The following is a 15,324-nucleotide window of genomic DNA, read 5'->3' as shown; positions in this document are numbered from 1 at the left end:
ATGATGATTGGGATGTAGCATAACCTTGGTTTTGAAAATAGCCCAGTAAATGGTCAAAATGTAAAGCACAAAATAAGGAAACATTGAATATGAAATGTACCTAAAATGTACATTCTATGACTTCCTAAACTTTGCCATCAGGTTTGAAAGCGCCAATGATGACTTTGTCACAGTCAATTTGCATATGATTTAGAGCAAAAATTAATTCAACACAAGTGCATGTAAATCTAACCTAATCTACTAGGAGTTTACAACCACAAGTAATGAACAAAGAAGCAATCACAAATGCTCCATACATTTATAATTTTAGTATTGAAATAAATAAAGGGATAATTATCATTTTTCTACCTTGTACATCTAAACAAAAAATAGCAGTGAACAGGATCGAATAAAATTAGTGTAGCTAGCCAAAATGTTAGACAATGTAGGACCCATGAAATTTGTAGGTTTGGTATTCATTAGGCAATATGCATCTAGAATGAAGAACATTTTTGTGTACATATGATATAACAGTAATTTTACAAGAAGATAATTGCAATATCCAGAGAAGCTTCAACTAATTCATTGTACCTTGCATGAATCAACTATTTGATCAAACCAAATTATTATGATGTGATTGCAAGCTTGTTCTTAAATTCAAAATGAGAGCTCTTGATTTCATGACAATAACATCAAGAAATTATTTGACCATTTAATAATCTTTAGCTTTCATTTTGAATAATTCACATTGCATGATTTATTTTTTCAAATAAATGCATTATATTGAATCAATTGAAATTTAGACTTTTGTTTAGTAGATAAAAAATCTTAGAAAATACTTGATGTCAAAAATATTTAACAAATCAAATCTCAATTCTTTCTATTTCAATTGTTAATCTCTCATTGGCCAAAATTTATGGTAGATTTTATAAGCAAACTCCTTCAACCTGCTACAAAAAAATAATCAACGAATTTTGAAAGCTCAATTACAATCAAACTTAATTTTCAAATGAAGGATACCAAACAAAAGAGACACTGGAATGTATTTAAAATATTTTTAGAGTATTCTTGTAGTATAAGACAATGCAACCAAACAAATAATTCATCAAAATTTTCTCCAACAAACCTAGGCCAACACATGATCTTCAATAAGAGAAATCATAACACCTTTATCTCATTGTGTCTTACTCTAAGACACGTCTAAGGTCATTACATAGCTTGGCAAAATCAAAAAGAGTAGATAATGGAAAAGAATAATCTGCCTAAAACAAAAAGGAAATCAATAAATGTTATCCATGAATAAATTGAAAATATAGAAGGCCTCCATTATACCAAACCTTAACAAAAAATGGCATGTTTTCCTTTTTTCCATTATAACAAGATTAAATAGGAAATAAGATCTTTTTCATCAATTAAGGGGATTACTATATAAGATTAGTTTTATTTATGTTTAAAGTTTAATGGGGAGAATTTTATATTAGGTTAGTTTCATATATGTTAAGAGATCAATTAAGAGATTACTTATCTTCTATTAGTTTTATTTACAATTAAAGTCTTAATAAAATTAGGTTTTCTATATTGATAACTTGATATGGTATTTCTCTTATTCTATAAAAGGACCACGTATTATTGGATAAAGGAATTTCTCCTTTAATTGTTCAATGAATGAATTTTATTTGTTTCCTAATACATCTTCGATTTCTATCACAATTTCCAACTTAATTTCGCTTGACTCTCCAACATTGTTCTTCTATATCTCTAGAGAGATCATTGTGATAGAGTTGTTAGAATAGGTCAAAGTGGGGAGATCACTATCTAGGTGATAGTAGGTTTTATTAATTTTTTTTTAAAATTACAAATTGTAGGTTTTGAAATCCTACACCCAAGTGTTTTGAGGATTAAAGCCTAAGTATATCCAAATCAATAAATATTTAGGATCAAATATCTAAATAACAAAAACCTACCATTCCACCAATCAAGATACAAAGCGTGAATTTAGACAACATTAAGAAAGGCAAATGCAAAAAACGTTTGCCTACCGTCCACTTGTCATTTGAAGAACCAATCTATAAGCAATGCCAACAAAAATTTGGGCGGAAAGGAACACATCCACACAGATCTGTGGGAGCATATAATCAAAAGTTCATCAATATAAATTCATGATGCTATGATTAATGATTCTACCACAACTAAATAAAGCGTAAAAATAAATATATAATTCAAATGTACATTTTTTTAAAATATTTAGAAGCATGTTTTAATTAAATTCAGAAACTTAATGTGATTGTTTTAAGAGTCAGCAGGTTGAAGTAGTTTATGCTTCTCCTAAAAATCAAGTCAGAAGATCATAAAACAAACTTTAGATTAATAGTTTTATTAAAAAAAATACTTTTTTAATTAGTTTTGTTATGTTCACGAGCATGCATAATAACAAAGTCAAATATCCTATAGAACTAAAATGTTAAGATAAGAAGATCGACAAGCATAGATACTATGTGGATACCTTATCCCTTGAAATATCCATCGTTCTTTCAGCTTTTCCTAAAGCAACAACCCGGATTCATACTAATGGCAACACTGCACTGAATGTTACACAACCACAAAACATTAAAATATGGAATTTCTTAAAACTATTAATAGATAATATGTGCTAGCCAAATTAATAAAAACAAATTATTAATACTAACACTTAATTATTCTACTTGTAATGTAGCATGTTAGATTTCCAACATATAATATACTACAAACATTTTGCATAGGTTGTTATGTTATTTATTTTATGAAACTTTATTTTGGATGCAAAAATAAGATGTAATCTCTTATAAATTTTCTGTTTCTTAATTTCATGAGTATAAAGAGACTTTACTTTATTGATTAACAAAAATTCAATTTTCACCAAATAGTCCAATTTAGTAATTAAGTAATCTAATAAGGTTCTACCATGTAACTTTAGTATTGCTTGTGAATTATGGAAAATTACTCTTAATTTCTTCTAATATAAGACTTACAAGGCAAGAAACTTTAACAAAAAAGACAATATAGTAAAATAAATAAATAAATAACACCATGGCAATTCTAGTTATCAAGAACATTAAAACTATGCAAGTATTAATCTCATAATAATTCTTCCATTACAAGTTGCCTAAAGTTCAATAACGAATTTAATTTTCAAAATAAATTCAAACCTTAGGAGAAGAGATTAATTGAAGTACATCAAAATAAAGAAGAATAAACAACACAAAATAATATATTATCTTCAAACAAATTATGTGAACTTACCAAATGTTTTTCAAACTTAAGAAAAAATATGAATTGCTTCTAATAATTTATGTTCACGTAGAGGCTTTTCCAAATAGGAATCCATTCCAGAGAGTATCGCCTTTTGTTCTTCCTCTTGAGTTCCATGAGCAGTTAATGCAATAATTGGGATATGATAACCGTACTGATTTTCCTCCATTCGTATTTGTCTAGTTGCTTCATAGCCATCCATAATAGGCATCTGAAAGAAGAGGTTGTAGTTGTAAACTTATTTTCCATTTACTTGTAGATTGATGAAAAAATTGTGTTAGAAGATCAATCAGTATTGCCTATAAATACTTAAACATGCAAAATGCAAAACAATGGGTAATCAAGTAAAAGGTCATCAAATCCAAATAAAAGCATCAGCCAAAATATAAATGAAAATCAACCTAAAGCAAACAAAGTAAAAGATGAAAATTGTAGATTATCTTTAATTTTATCGTATATTTTGATTTTTTGGAATTTACTTGTAGGCATGCTCAAAATAAGCATTTCAACACATAAATATAACAATATCTGAACTATAAAGATCATTAACATATAATAAAGATAAGTGTAGATATAAATTACCTCACAATCCATTAGGATAACATCATAAATTTTTTGTTTCCGACTTGTACCAGTGGCATTCACTGTTTCATGCAAAGATGTTCTCACCTTGTCCAAAGCTTCTAACCCATTTCTAGAAATTTCCACTTTTGCCCCAAGTTTTGATAACAAAAAAAATTCGTAACGGCTTATCACAAGAGAATCTTCAACAAGTAAGATATACATCCCGTTTAACTGATTAGTGTTAGTGCCATCATCCTTCAACTCAATTATTTCTAACTCTGAATTGCTAGAATATCGTTCCTTTTCAAGAAAAGAGACTTCACTAGTTCCAACTAACGAGGGCAACCTATTACCATCTTCAACCTTTTGTATTTCCTTCATTGTATTAAATTCAAGTGGTTCATTTTCAGTTGTTCCTTCAGTCTCTTGAAAAAGAGTAAATAATGGGTACAAGTGAGAACCATAAAGTGGTCTTTTCAAGATAAGATCACACTGTGTTTCTTTGACCTTGCTTAAATCTTTACCATTTGCATTGGAGTTGGCCAACCAAACAATTTTCAACTGAATGTTTTGAATGTTTTGAGAAAAATTGTTCAACATGGAGCAAATTTCTAAGAGACCACCAATATTCAAATCAATTAAAACCACAATATAATTGGTAGACTTGTTGATGTTGGATCTCCTAGAAAGGTCCCTCTTTGTGAATGGCAATGTTTGGTCATCAGTAGGAATTTCCAATTCTCCATTACCATCTAGAGAAACTGATTTGCTTGATGAAATACCTAATGATAGCAAATCAAACTTCCCTGAACCACTCGAGTTGTTAAGCAATTTATGCTTAATCTTTTCAAGTGCAAATTGTAGAAATCTTGGATAGCTTGTACCCCATAATTTTCCTCCAAAACCTTCTAGCCATCTCTTTGCAACTTTTCTTGTTTCATCACCTTGGATCAACAAATATATATGAACATTTTCCATTTTAAAATTCCTAGGAAATGTCCTTGTAGGAACACGTTGAAATCCAATGTAATTCCATAGGGCCACATGATAAGATTGATTAGATGCTTGATTGTTAATTGATGATGTATCTTCTCCCCTTGATGTGTCACATGACTTCATGAAAACATTGAATCTGAAACAAGCTCCTTTTTTTCCATGCTCTTTATCTTGTATACCAATTTCACCCCCCATTAGACGTACCTACAAGAAGAATAAAATTTTTCAATATATGAAATAATTATTCTAGAAAATTTGCTAATAACAATATTAGAAACGTAGATGACAAATAAATTAAATATAAAATACTCACAAAAGATTGAACAATTCCAAGTCCTAATCCAGTGCCTTCATGTCCTCCATGAGATGATTCTTTAACTTGAACATAGTTCTCAAATATAGAAGCTCTTTTCTCCTTTGGAATTCCAATACCGCTATCATCAACCTCAAAAGTGAACTCAATATAGTTTGGATCATTTTGAATAGTATTAGAAGAATCAGAGACATGAGGGACTTCATTCTTGAAAAATAGATGTGATGCCCAATGAAATCTTTCTTTAGATGCAATACTGTGTTTCTCAAATGTTGGCTTCCTAGCCCAACCATAGAATGATATATATCCCTGAGTTGTGAACTTGATGGCATTACCTAATAAGTTGTCCAGTATTTGACTGAAACGTCTACGATCTCCTATAACATTTGAATATTTGAAAATTGAAAAATCAGTTGGATCCCAAATCATCTGGAGGCCTTTATTTTGAGCAGCAATATAAAAAGAATCTAGTGATTCTTGAATAACTTGGGCCATATTAAATTCTCTCTCTTCCAGTTGCATTTTCCCAGCCTCCACTCTACTGGTATCAAGAACAGAATTCAATATATCTAGAAAAAGTTTTCACAAAAATTAGTAAAATATCAAAGTTACATATAATGGCATTAAAATGTTACACCAAAGATTAGTATAACAAATGTCTTACTTTCAACCAAAATGGTTTTCATTATTAACTCATGTGCAAATCTTAACATGTTCTTATCAAAGATGAAGAAAACAACGGTTCATTACTTTCACTTTCTTATTAACTTTGGTCAATAAAAAAATAATGGGGAGTCAAAAATACAATTTAAACCAATTAAAACTTATATATTAAGTTTATGCATTCACATGAGACCAAAGTATAGTTGACACTAACATTAACTATGACTTTTATTTTTTATTTTTCTAAGAATAACCTACATTAATGAAAAGAGTGAAAACATAAATTAAAGAAAAATGTATAAAGTTTCTTGATATGACAAACTTCTTTAATATATTTGTCTTCTCCAAAAGATCTAAAAGAAAAGAACTTAAACATATATAGGCTACTTTGGTATTATGTTCCGTGCATTTATGGTCATTGAAAACACAAGCTTTAGTTCAAACAAGCATTCGCATGCCATTTATTCCAAAGATTTAGTTTTCCCGACTTACATTATTGTGTACATTAGTATCAAACTCAAAAAAATTTCATGAAATATGGAACTTCATTAAAGATAAACCTATCTAGATGATTTTACTTTATTGCATTTTTGAAGAAAAGTACTTATATAAAGTGTTGCCTTATTTTACTATTACTTGATCAACTTATTTTACTTGCTTAGCCATTTATAAAAGACTTATGAATGTTTAATTCATTTATTATTCCCTCTTTTTGACAACACATAGCAAAACTTTTATTAGACAAGCACCAACTAGCATTCCCTATTCACTTTCCAAAACTCATTATGGGCAACAAGAGAGAGAGAGAGAGAAAAATTTACAATGATACCACATAAGACAAGATACGAAATTTTTCATATAAAGTCAATTGAAAACCACAGTCAAGTTGATTGTAAATTTTGGTAAGGTGCAAAGAAAGATATTCAAGCAAGGTTCTAAATAAAATGGAAAATTGATGTCAAAGTTGGGTAAAATTTTTTTATCTGTGCAAAGAATAAGCACTAAATTTGAGATTTAAAAACTAAGAGTATGTCAAACAAGAAACAAATAAAGTTGTAAGGATCAAGTGTAAAGCAAATTGGATTCTTTGATTTTGTTAGGAGTTATATCAGCCTCTCAAGTATTTTCTTTTACGAGAGTTAAGAAAGTTATCAGTCATCTTAAAACAAAATTTCATAATAGACAAAATAACGCAGTTAACTAAGGTACTAATTTTTTAAATGCAATAGCACTATTGAATTAAATGTTAAATGGCCATTAATACCTACTAAAATGTCTAATCTATGTATGCAATTCTATTTTTTTATGCATTAAATGTAAATCCCAAAATTAATGATTAATAAATTTTCAAAATGCTAAACTCACCAAGTAGTTTAGAAGCACAAGCATTCATTTGTATCAAGTTCTCATCCAAATCTGAATTTGGGGAAACCAAGCTACGACAAAGCTCTATAAGGCAAGTGATGCTTATAAGAGAAGTGCGCACATCATGGCTGGCTTGGGAGAATGCCATGCTTTTGTTCATACTTTTCCTCTCTGCTTGTTGAGTTGCATCCTTTTGCTTAATAAGTGCATAACAAAGTTGCATCTCTCTAATTTTTACTTTCTTAAATATCATTCCCGCAATAATACTCCAAACAATTACAAAAAAAACCAGAAAGAAGAACAGTGAAATCACTGCAATGTTCATCTTTTTGAAGATGCATATATTGTCCTTGCATAAAGTAGCCATGATAGATACCTAAACAACACATCAAATGAGAAAAATAATAAAAATTGAGCTTGGATATAAAATCATTTAATTAAATACATACCAAATGAATTCCAGAAGCATCAAAACGGGCACAACTGAATCTATATGTCTGTCCTTCTATACTCAAATAATTAGATTCCATTGTTGAGGGGCCAAAGAGCGAGTGATCATTCCCATGGCATGAAAAGTTCATTGTATTTTGTTCAACATTACTATGATCCATTGTAAGAACTGAGAATGAACCATTCTCGATAGCATATATAATATATGATGGTCCAGTGTATGCCAATGGATGCCCATTTTCCAAAGCTAAGTATTGGTGCCCACCAAAAAGATTAACACTAATAACAGAATTAGCAAAATCTTTGGCTTTAATTCCAATAGAAACAACTCCTACTTTGCCCATTGGAGCTGAGAAAAGAAATAATGCTTCTAGGAATTGCTCAAATCCTAAACCCCATGCTACATAGTCATTTTTACAATCCAATGAATCATGAATCCATTTGATGCCATAGGCTTCTAAAGGAGAATATGCAGTTGCATTTCCAAATCTAACACCGGTATCCATATCCACTGATTGAATGTAAAACTGATGAGACACATTAAAAGCATCAAAAGGATGTCCTTCCCTAGAAAAAATAGCATAAGTTTGATTTGATTCACGATAGTAGGAGAAAAGGAGTCCATCACGACCAATGTAGGCCATCATTGAAGCCTGTGGCATTGTATAGAGACTAAAAAACAAACCAGGAGCAACCTACAAATTTAAAACAAAAATTATAAGTAAGGCATATCTTCACAAGAAATTTAACAATGAATGGTTTAAAAACTTCACCTGGCTTTCAATTTCATAAATGGATGACAAATTTGTTTCAATTGAGGAGCCAAGAATTCGAGCAAGGTTATAAGCATAAGAGCTTGATTGAGCAAGCACATAAGCCCGATCATGGACATGGGCAAATAATGAAGCATGGGCATCACCAAAGGACTCATATATGGCTTGTTTAGCACGATAATTTCCAATGGACCACAAAATGGTCATGGCAAACCCCACCAAAACTACAAACTGCAACAAATGACAAAGAGATAAATAATTAATGTGGAATCTACTGCTACTAGCCCAATATTCCTCTCTTTCTTTACTATTGTGAAAAAATTAAAAATAGCGACACATATGCTTCTTACAGAAAAGGCAATGCTACGGGCATAAAGAAGTTTTGAGAGATCCAAGCTATTCCCTACCTGCATGAAAATGATATAAAAATTTAAAAGATGGATAAATACATATACATATATTAAAAATATAGATCAATTGATACAAATCTTCAAATTTAATCAAACTATTATCACTCATATAGCCATATATTTTTCAAAAAGCATTTAGATAATCCAAAACTATCTATAAAGAAGCGTTGATAAAATTCCAACAAGCATCAATATGTTTCTCTAAAATAAATAAATAAATAAAAGTAAAGAAGCTCACAAACTTAGATAAATTTATTGAATGTTTCCAAAGGTTTTAAACAAACCAACTTTTAGGAATACTCTTTCTATGCACCGTAAAGAAATCATTATTTCTCAAGAAGATAGAAAAATCCTACCTGCCTTACATTAGATCCATCAAATTTTTTGTAGACATTCCATCCTATCAAACAAAGGTTAAATTTTAAAGCATGACATAACAAACCATGAATATCAACTACCTTACATAGCATAGCCTTTGAGAGGATAAGAATAGGATTGATGCATTTATTTTATTAAAATGTCCTAAAATAAGCATATCCTTCTTATTTTTACCTTTGCATTGAGATCAAAGTAAACTCTCATGATTATATTTCACTTGCACACATCCCTATTTCTGAAAGATTAAAAAGCCAACAATCAAATAGACAAAAAATGGATTCTATGATTGAAGGTTCCGAAGCAATACTCTACCTATTGCCGAAAATTAAATCATTGTTTCTTACAAAAAACACAAAAAAATGCTACCATATATAAGATTAATCAAATATTTTATAAGCATTCTATTATACCAAACAAAGATCTCACCATGATAGTAAATAGGCCATGAATATCAACTACCCATAAATGCAGAAACATCAATAGAATAAGAGTAGAGTGAGTGCCTTTCTTCTATACAAATATCTTAAAATAATCATATTCCATTCTTTGTCCTTCTTTTCTTTTGGGATCAAAATAAGTTACGTTTGCAACATTTCACTTCCATCCATTGCTACTCCTAAAAGCTTGAGAATCAAATAGGTAAAACAAATGGATCATATGGTTGAAAGCCCTAAGGGAATACTCTTACATATGCTCCAGAGGGAAACCATTATTTCTTAAGACAGCATAGAAAACTACCATAAAAATAATTAACTAAATCTTTTATGGGCATTCTACTATGCCAACCAATGGTAGCATGATAATAAACAAACCACAAATATCATCTATCCATGTATGTATAGCCTTTCATAGAATAAGAATAGCGTGGGTGCATTTCTTCTACAAGCATCCTAAAATAAGCATATGCTTTTCTTTTTCTTTTTGTTTTCTTTTTTTTATTAGGATCAAAGCGAGCTTTCTTTGTTGTATTACATAACCACCTCTTTTTTCCTAAAAGCTTAAAAATCAATAATCAAATAGGTAAAATGTGGATACTACAGCTGAAGGTTCCAAGTTAATATCTTAAGTGAGCCTGAAACAAATCATTCTTTCTCAAGAGGGTAGAAAATTACTGCAAAACCCAAAGTAATATAATTTTGACATCTTGAGTAAACCCAAATTTAGGAGTTTGAGTCATTAATGTCCCCAATATGTCCAATGTAGTTGTTACGTTTTGTTGAAATATACAAATAAATTTTTCTTACATGGTAAAACCTTAAGGATGCAAGTGATATTAGTTTAGGTACATTGGTCTATAACCTAGGGATTTTTCCTATTTAGAAATAAGGTTTTTTATTTGGCCCTTACATTTAAAGCATTTCCATTTTATTGTCCTTCCAAATTTTTTGGATTGTAATTATTTCTAAATTTATAAGAATTTACACAAGTTGGTGATTTAAAACATAAGCACACCCATCCCAATTCCTAAAAGCTCAAAAATCAAGAATCAAATAGATAAAATGTGGATTTTATAGTTTGAGGTTCCAAGGGTTTACAAGTGCCCAAAACCCAATTATTATTTCTTAAGAAAGCATAAATAGCTATTATGTATAAGATTCATCAAATTTGTTACCAACATTCCATTCTACAAAACAAAGTTTAGACTTTTGAGCACAATAGACAACAAACCAAGAATATCAACTATCCATGGATGTATAGCCTTTCACCATATGAGAACAAAATAAGTGCATTTCTTTCATACACATATCCTAAAATAACCATACCTTACTTCTCACCATTTCATTTTGTTTCAAGATCAAGGAAACCTTTAATTGTCATATTTCACCTCCATCTATTTTTATTCATAAAATCTCAAAATTTAAGTATCATGCACAATATGCCCCAAAACATCAAAGTGAAAATTGACGTTTTTTTTTCCCAAATAGGCAATAGAATTAAAAAAAGAATTGAATCCAAAGAAACAACAATCATCAACAAAGGTGGGTATAATAGAATTAAAAAAACCAAAATTGAATCAATAGTCAATTCAAAACAAAAGAAAAATCTGAATTTATAATAGATTTTTACTATATATTCATCTTAGATTATCTAAAACCAAGAAATGAATCTTATTCTAAACTCTAAAACTTCATAGCATAAAGATTACTATTTCATTCTCCACTAAAACACCTTTAGAATATAAATTAAATTGCTTTATTACATATTCTAATAAAAAAAAGGAAACAATTGGACCAACGATTCTAATCCGCATGTATTTATATATATATATATATATATATATGAGGTTACATCGTCAACGCTCGCGTTAAACGGCACTGCGTGAGACGTTGAGTACGCACCGTTGAGTTTCAATCCAACGGTGCACCTGCTGTTTTCGTGAGCGAGTAACATTGTGCACTATTCATAGCACTGATGAAAAAATGGGATGCACGGTATTTTTGATCCCGAGCGGTCCCAATCAATTTTCAGAGCACGATGGCGAATCAATCACAACCATCCAACCCTATAAAAAGTATTGTACATCATCTGCGGACGACTCTACGAACGTCCGCAGATGATGTTTAGCATATATATATATATATATATATATATACATATGCATGAAACTTCATTGTTGATTTCTCTCTATCGTTGTATATGAAATTTCATTGTTGATTTCCCTCTCACTTTCCTTCATCATAATCAAGTTTAAAACATAAATATATCTATATATATATATATATATCAAAAACCAAGCGATCATTAGGCCCAGGTTGTGAAAAGTAGCTTTTTTTTAATAAAAAAATACTACTAAATTGCTAATATCCATATTTAAAAAAAAAAAAGAAATTACATCTCCAATGTTATGTGAAGTGCTCTACAAAACTTTTGCTAGAAAATATTAAAGGGCCTTTTTGAGATTAATAAACAATATAATAATATCAAATCAATATATAATTTAAATTAAATTAATAAATTTGAAATTTATCTTAACTAATCTAATATTCATCACAAAATATCACTCAACTATATTTTAACCTAAAATAATGCTACTTGAAAGTGTATTTTAGTAAAATCACAAGGGTGTAAGTACAATTGTTTTCTTTCAACATCTTATATTTAGAATATTTTCATTTAATCATCGTTCAAACTTTTAAGGTTTAATTGTTATGAAAGTCCTAAATGTCTAGAAAAAACCTGCACTTTTGCATAATTTTGTGTTTTTTTTTAATAACTTTCTATAATTCCTTTTTGGGTCATGTCAAGGATACAATTTTTTTTTGAATAAAATTTGGATTGTTTTATTGTCCTTCCAAAATTTTTGTATCGTATACTCCTTAATTGTAAGAATTTAAGTTAATGATTACAAAAATAAATACCTTTTCTTTTGTTTTAGGATCCAAATACACTCTCGTTGTTATATTTTACTTTCACCACCCATCCAGATTCCTAAAAGCTCAAAAAAAAATAAAGATCAAATAGATAAAAAGTGGATCCTTCAGTTCAAGGTTCTAAGGGTTTACAAGTACCCCAAAAACTAATTATTATTTCTCAAGGCATAAATAGCTATCATGTATAACATTCATCAAATTTGTTTCCAACATTCTATTCTACCAAACATAAGTAGAATATCAACTATCAACGGATATATTGCTTTTCATACAATAAGGACAAAGTGCATATCCTCCTTCTCACCACTTCCTTTTGTTTTGGATCAAGAAAACCTTTAATTAGTATATTTTCACCTCCATTCATTCCTATTCATAAAATCTAAAAATTTAAGTATCAGTTGCAAATATGCCCAAAACAATATTAAAGTGAAGTAGACTTCTTTCCCACAAGGAAATAACATCAAAATAAAAAAAGAATAAATCCAAGAAAACAACAATCATCATAAATGGAGAGTAAAACAGAGTTAGGAACACTAAATTTGAATCAATATTCAATGTAAACCAAAAGAAAAACTCTGAATTTACAATAAATTATTACTATGTATTCATCCCAATCAATCTAAAAGAAAGAAGTGAATTTTATCTTAAACCCTAAACAATGACTATAAAACTTCACCATGAAAAAAGATCACTAATTCATCTTTCCCCATAAACACTTTTAAAATATAAATTTAAGTCTTTCAATTATAAATTCCAAAATTTATACAAAAATAAATCATTGGAACAAAAGGTTCTCTAATCCATATCTATATATGTACACATACCTCAAAATATATATATATATATATATATATTATACGCATACCTCAAACTCCAAACTTGATTTCTGTTTATTGCTTTCCTTCATCACTGTATCCATGATGAACAGTAAATCAAACAAATCTCGAAACCAAAGGAAATCGGTTGGCGAGGGTTGCGAAAAAGATCTCTTTTTTTTTTAATGAAACAGAATACCAAATTACTAATGTGGAAATATCCATATTTAGAAGAAAATTTTGCAATTACATCCCCAATGTTATATCAAATGCCATACAAAAGTATTGTTGGAAAATATCAAGGTCTGTTTTAAGATTAACAAATAATGAATAATAGAAGATAAATATATTTATAACCAAAATTAATAAAAAATCTAAATTTGTATCTCAAAATCATGCTACTTGGAAATGTATTTTAGTAAAATTTTTCATTCAGGCCCTTATATTTAGAACATTTTCATTTAATTATCCCCGAAAATTTTTTAACGTTGAATTGTTTCCGGATATATAAAAATGTATAAGAGTTAGGTACACATGAAATCCAAAGGGAAATTTCGAAATATTATGAAAATTACTGTGAATCCCCTAAACTTCTAAAACAACCCTGAACTTTCGAAATACCCGAAAGATCCCCAAATTTGAATTGTTTAGTATTTGATGAGAAAGCAATTGCAAATCTAATTAAGAATATAACAGTAAAATTACCAGGAAGCCACCATCGCGCCAGCGGCGGCGGTGGCGGCGGCGGTAGAGTAACATGGCTAGGGTTTGGTTAAGATAAAATCAGGTTAAAAACAAAATCTACCAAACCAATCAAAAAGGATGAATGCGAAAATAATTGGAAAACGAGGGGTTTAAATGATATTTCAGACATTTAGCTAATAAATAATTGTTTTAGGACTAAATAGTAATTTGCTCAATATTAGATAAAAGTCTCTTTATTTTTTTATAATTTTTATTAATTTAAATAATTTATTTTTTAGGATAAATCTATTTTTATGTAATTTATGTAACAGAGAAATTTCACTATTTATGTAATTTTCATATGTTATTTTTGATGAAAAATAATAACTGGAGATTATTTTTGCGAGCTTCAATAATTTTTTTTTCATAATTTTGTGTTATTTTTATGACTTTTAATTATATCGGTTTATCATTTCACATGTAAAATTATTTATTTAGTTATTTTGCAATAAAATTTGGGAGACCCAACAATATAGAAATACAAATATTTTATTTTTTTATTTATTTATACGATGGAGATGAAATTAAATTGATATTAAAATCCCTGTTTTGGAAATTTGGATAGAAGCTGATAAAAAAAAGTATATTTATTATTTAAATTAAATTTATAAAAAAAGTATATTTCTTATTTAAATTAAAATTGATCAAATTTAATTTTAAAAAAAATATTGTCAACTTTAATATTTTTAGTTAATTTTATTGTCAAATCGTTTGAAACCTTTCAAATCCAAACTAATTCAACTTAATGTTATTCGGAATAATCTAGGGTTATAAGTGCATCTTTTTCTACTTAAAATTATTTCATCACTTAGCCATTTATATGTAATATTTTTATTTTATTGGAAAATTAATCTAATTAAATTTTTTTGATTTATTTAATTTAATGAATTTTTATATCTATAGCATGCTATTTTTATAGCATGTATTAAAGATTGGTGATTTGCTTATATATAAGTTGCAAATTACCATTATAGAGAAGATCGTTGGCTTTATGGTAAAAACAAGAAACCTAAATAAAGTAATCAAAAGAATTTAAAAAAAAATAGCGGAATGAAAAAAAAATTTATGGTAAAAAGATGAATCTAAACTATGACTAGGGATGGCAACGGGTCAGATATGAGTAGGGTATGCCAAAATCGTTACCCGTACCTTTACACGTACTCTCCAGGGTAAAAAAAATCATACCCTTACTCTTACCTGCAGGGTACGGGTATA

At 29.0% G+C, this 15,324-nt stretch overlaps 1 protein-coding gene across 1 annotated transcript; it reads right to left on the bottom strand.

Moving 5' to 3' along the window:
• Nucleotides 1-1,561: 1,561 nt before the first annotated feature.
• Nucleotides 1,562-13,531, bottom strand: LOC120270176 (probable histidine kinase 2). The gene is made up of 10 exons (XM_039277202.1): nt 13,416-13,531; nt 8,742-8,798; nt 8,392-8,622; nt 7,618-8,313; nt 7,169-7,544; nt 5,141-5,709; nt 3,850-5,031; nt 3,259-3,478; nt 2,483-2,561; nt 1,562-2,098 (listed from the first exon to the last, which is right to left on the bottom strand). The coding sequence occupies exons 1-8, from the start codon at nt 13,467-13,469 to the stop codon at nt 3,275-3,277; spliced, it is 3,369 nt and encodes a 1,122-aa protein (XP_039133136.1). The 5' UTR covers nt 13,470-13,531; the 3' UTR covers nt 1,562-2,098; nt 2,483-2,561; nt 3,259-3,274.
• Nucleotides 13,532-15,324: the final 1,793 nt, after the last annotated feature.

Source organism: Dioscorea cayenensis, chromosome 10 (assembly GCF_009730915.1).
Source record: "Dioscorea cayenensis subsp. rotundata cultivar TDr96_F1 chromosome 10, TDr96_F1_v2_PseudoChromosome.rev07_lg8_w22 25.fasta, whole genome shotgun sequence".
NCBI lineage: Eukaryota > Viridiplantae > Streptophyta > Magnoliopsida > Dioscoreales > Dioscoreaceae > Dioscorea > Dioscorea cayenensis.
The sequence above is the reverse complement of the archived record's forward strand: the minus strand, read 5'-3'. Positions and strand labels throughout refer to the sequence as shown.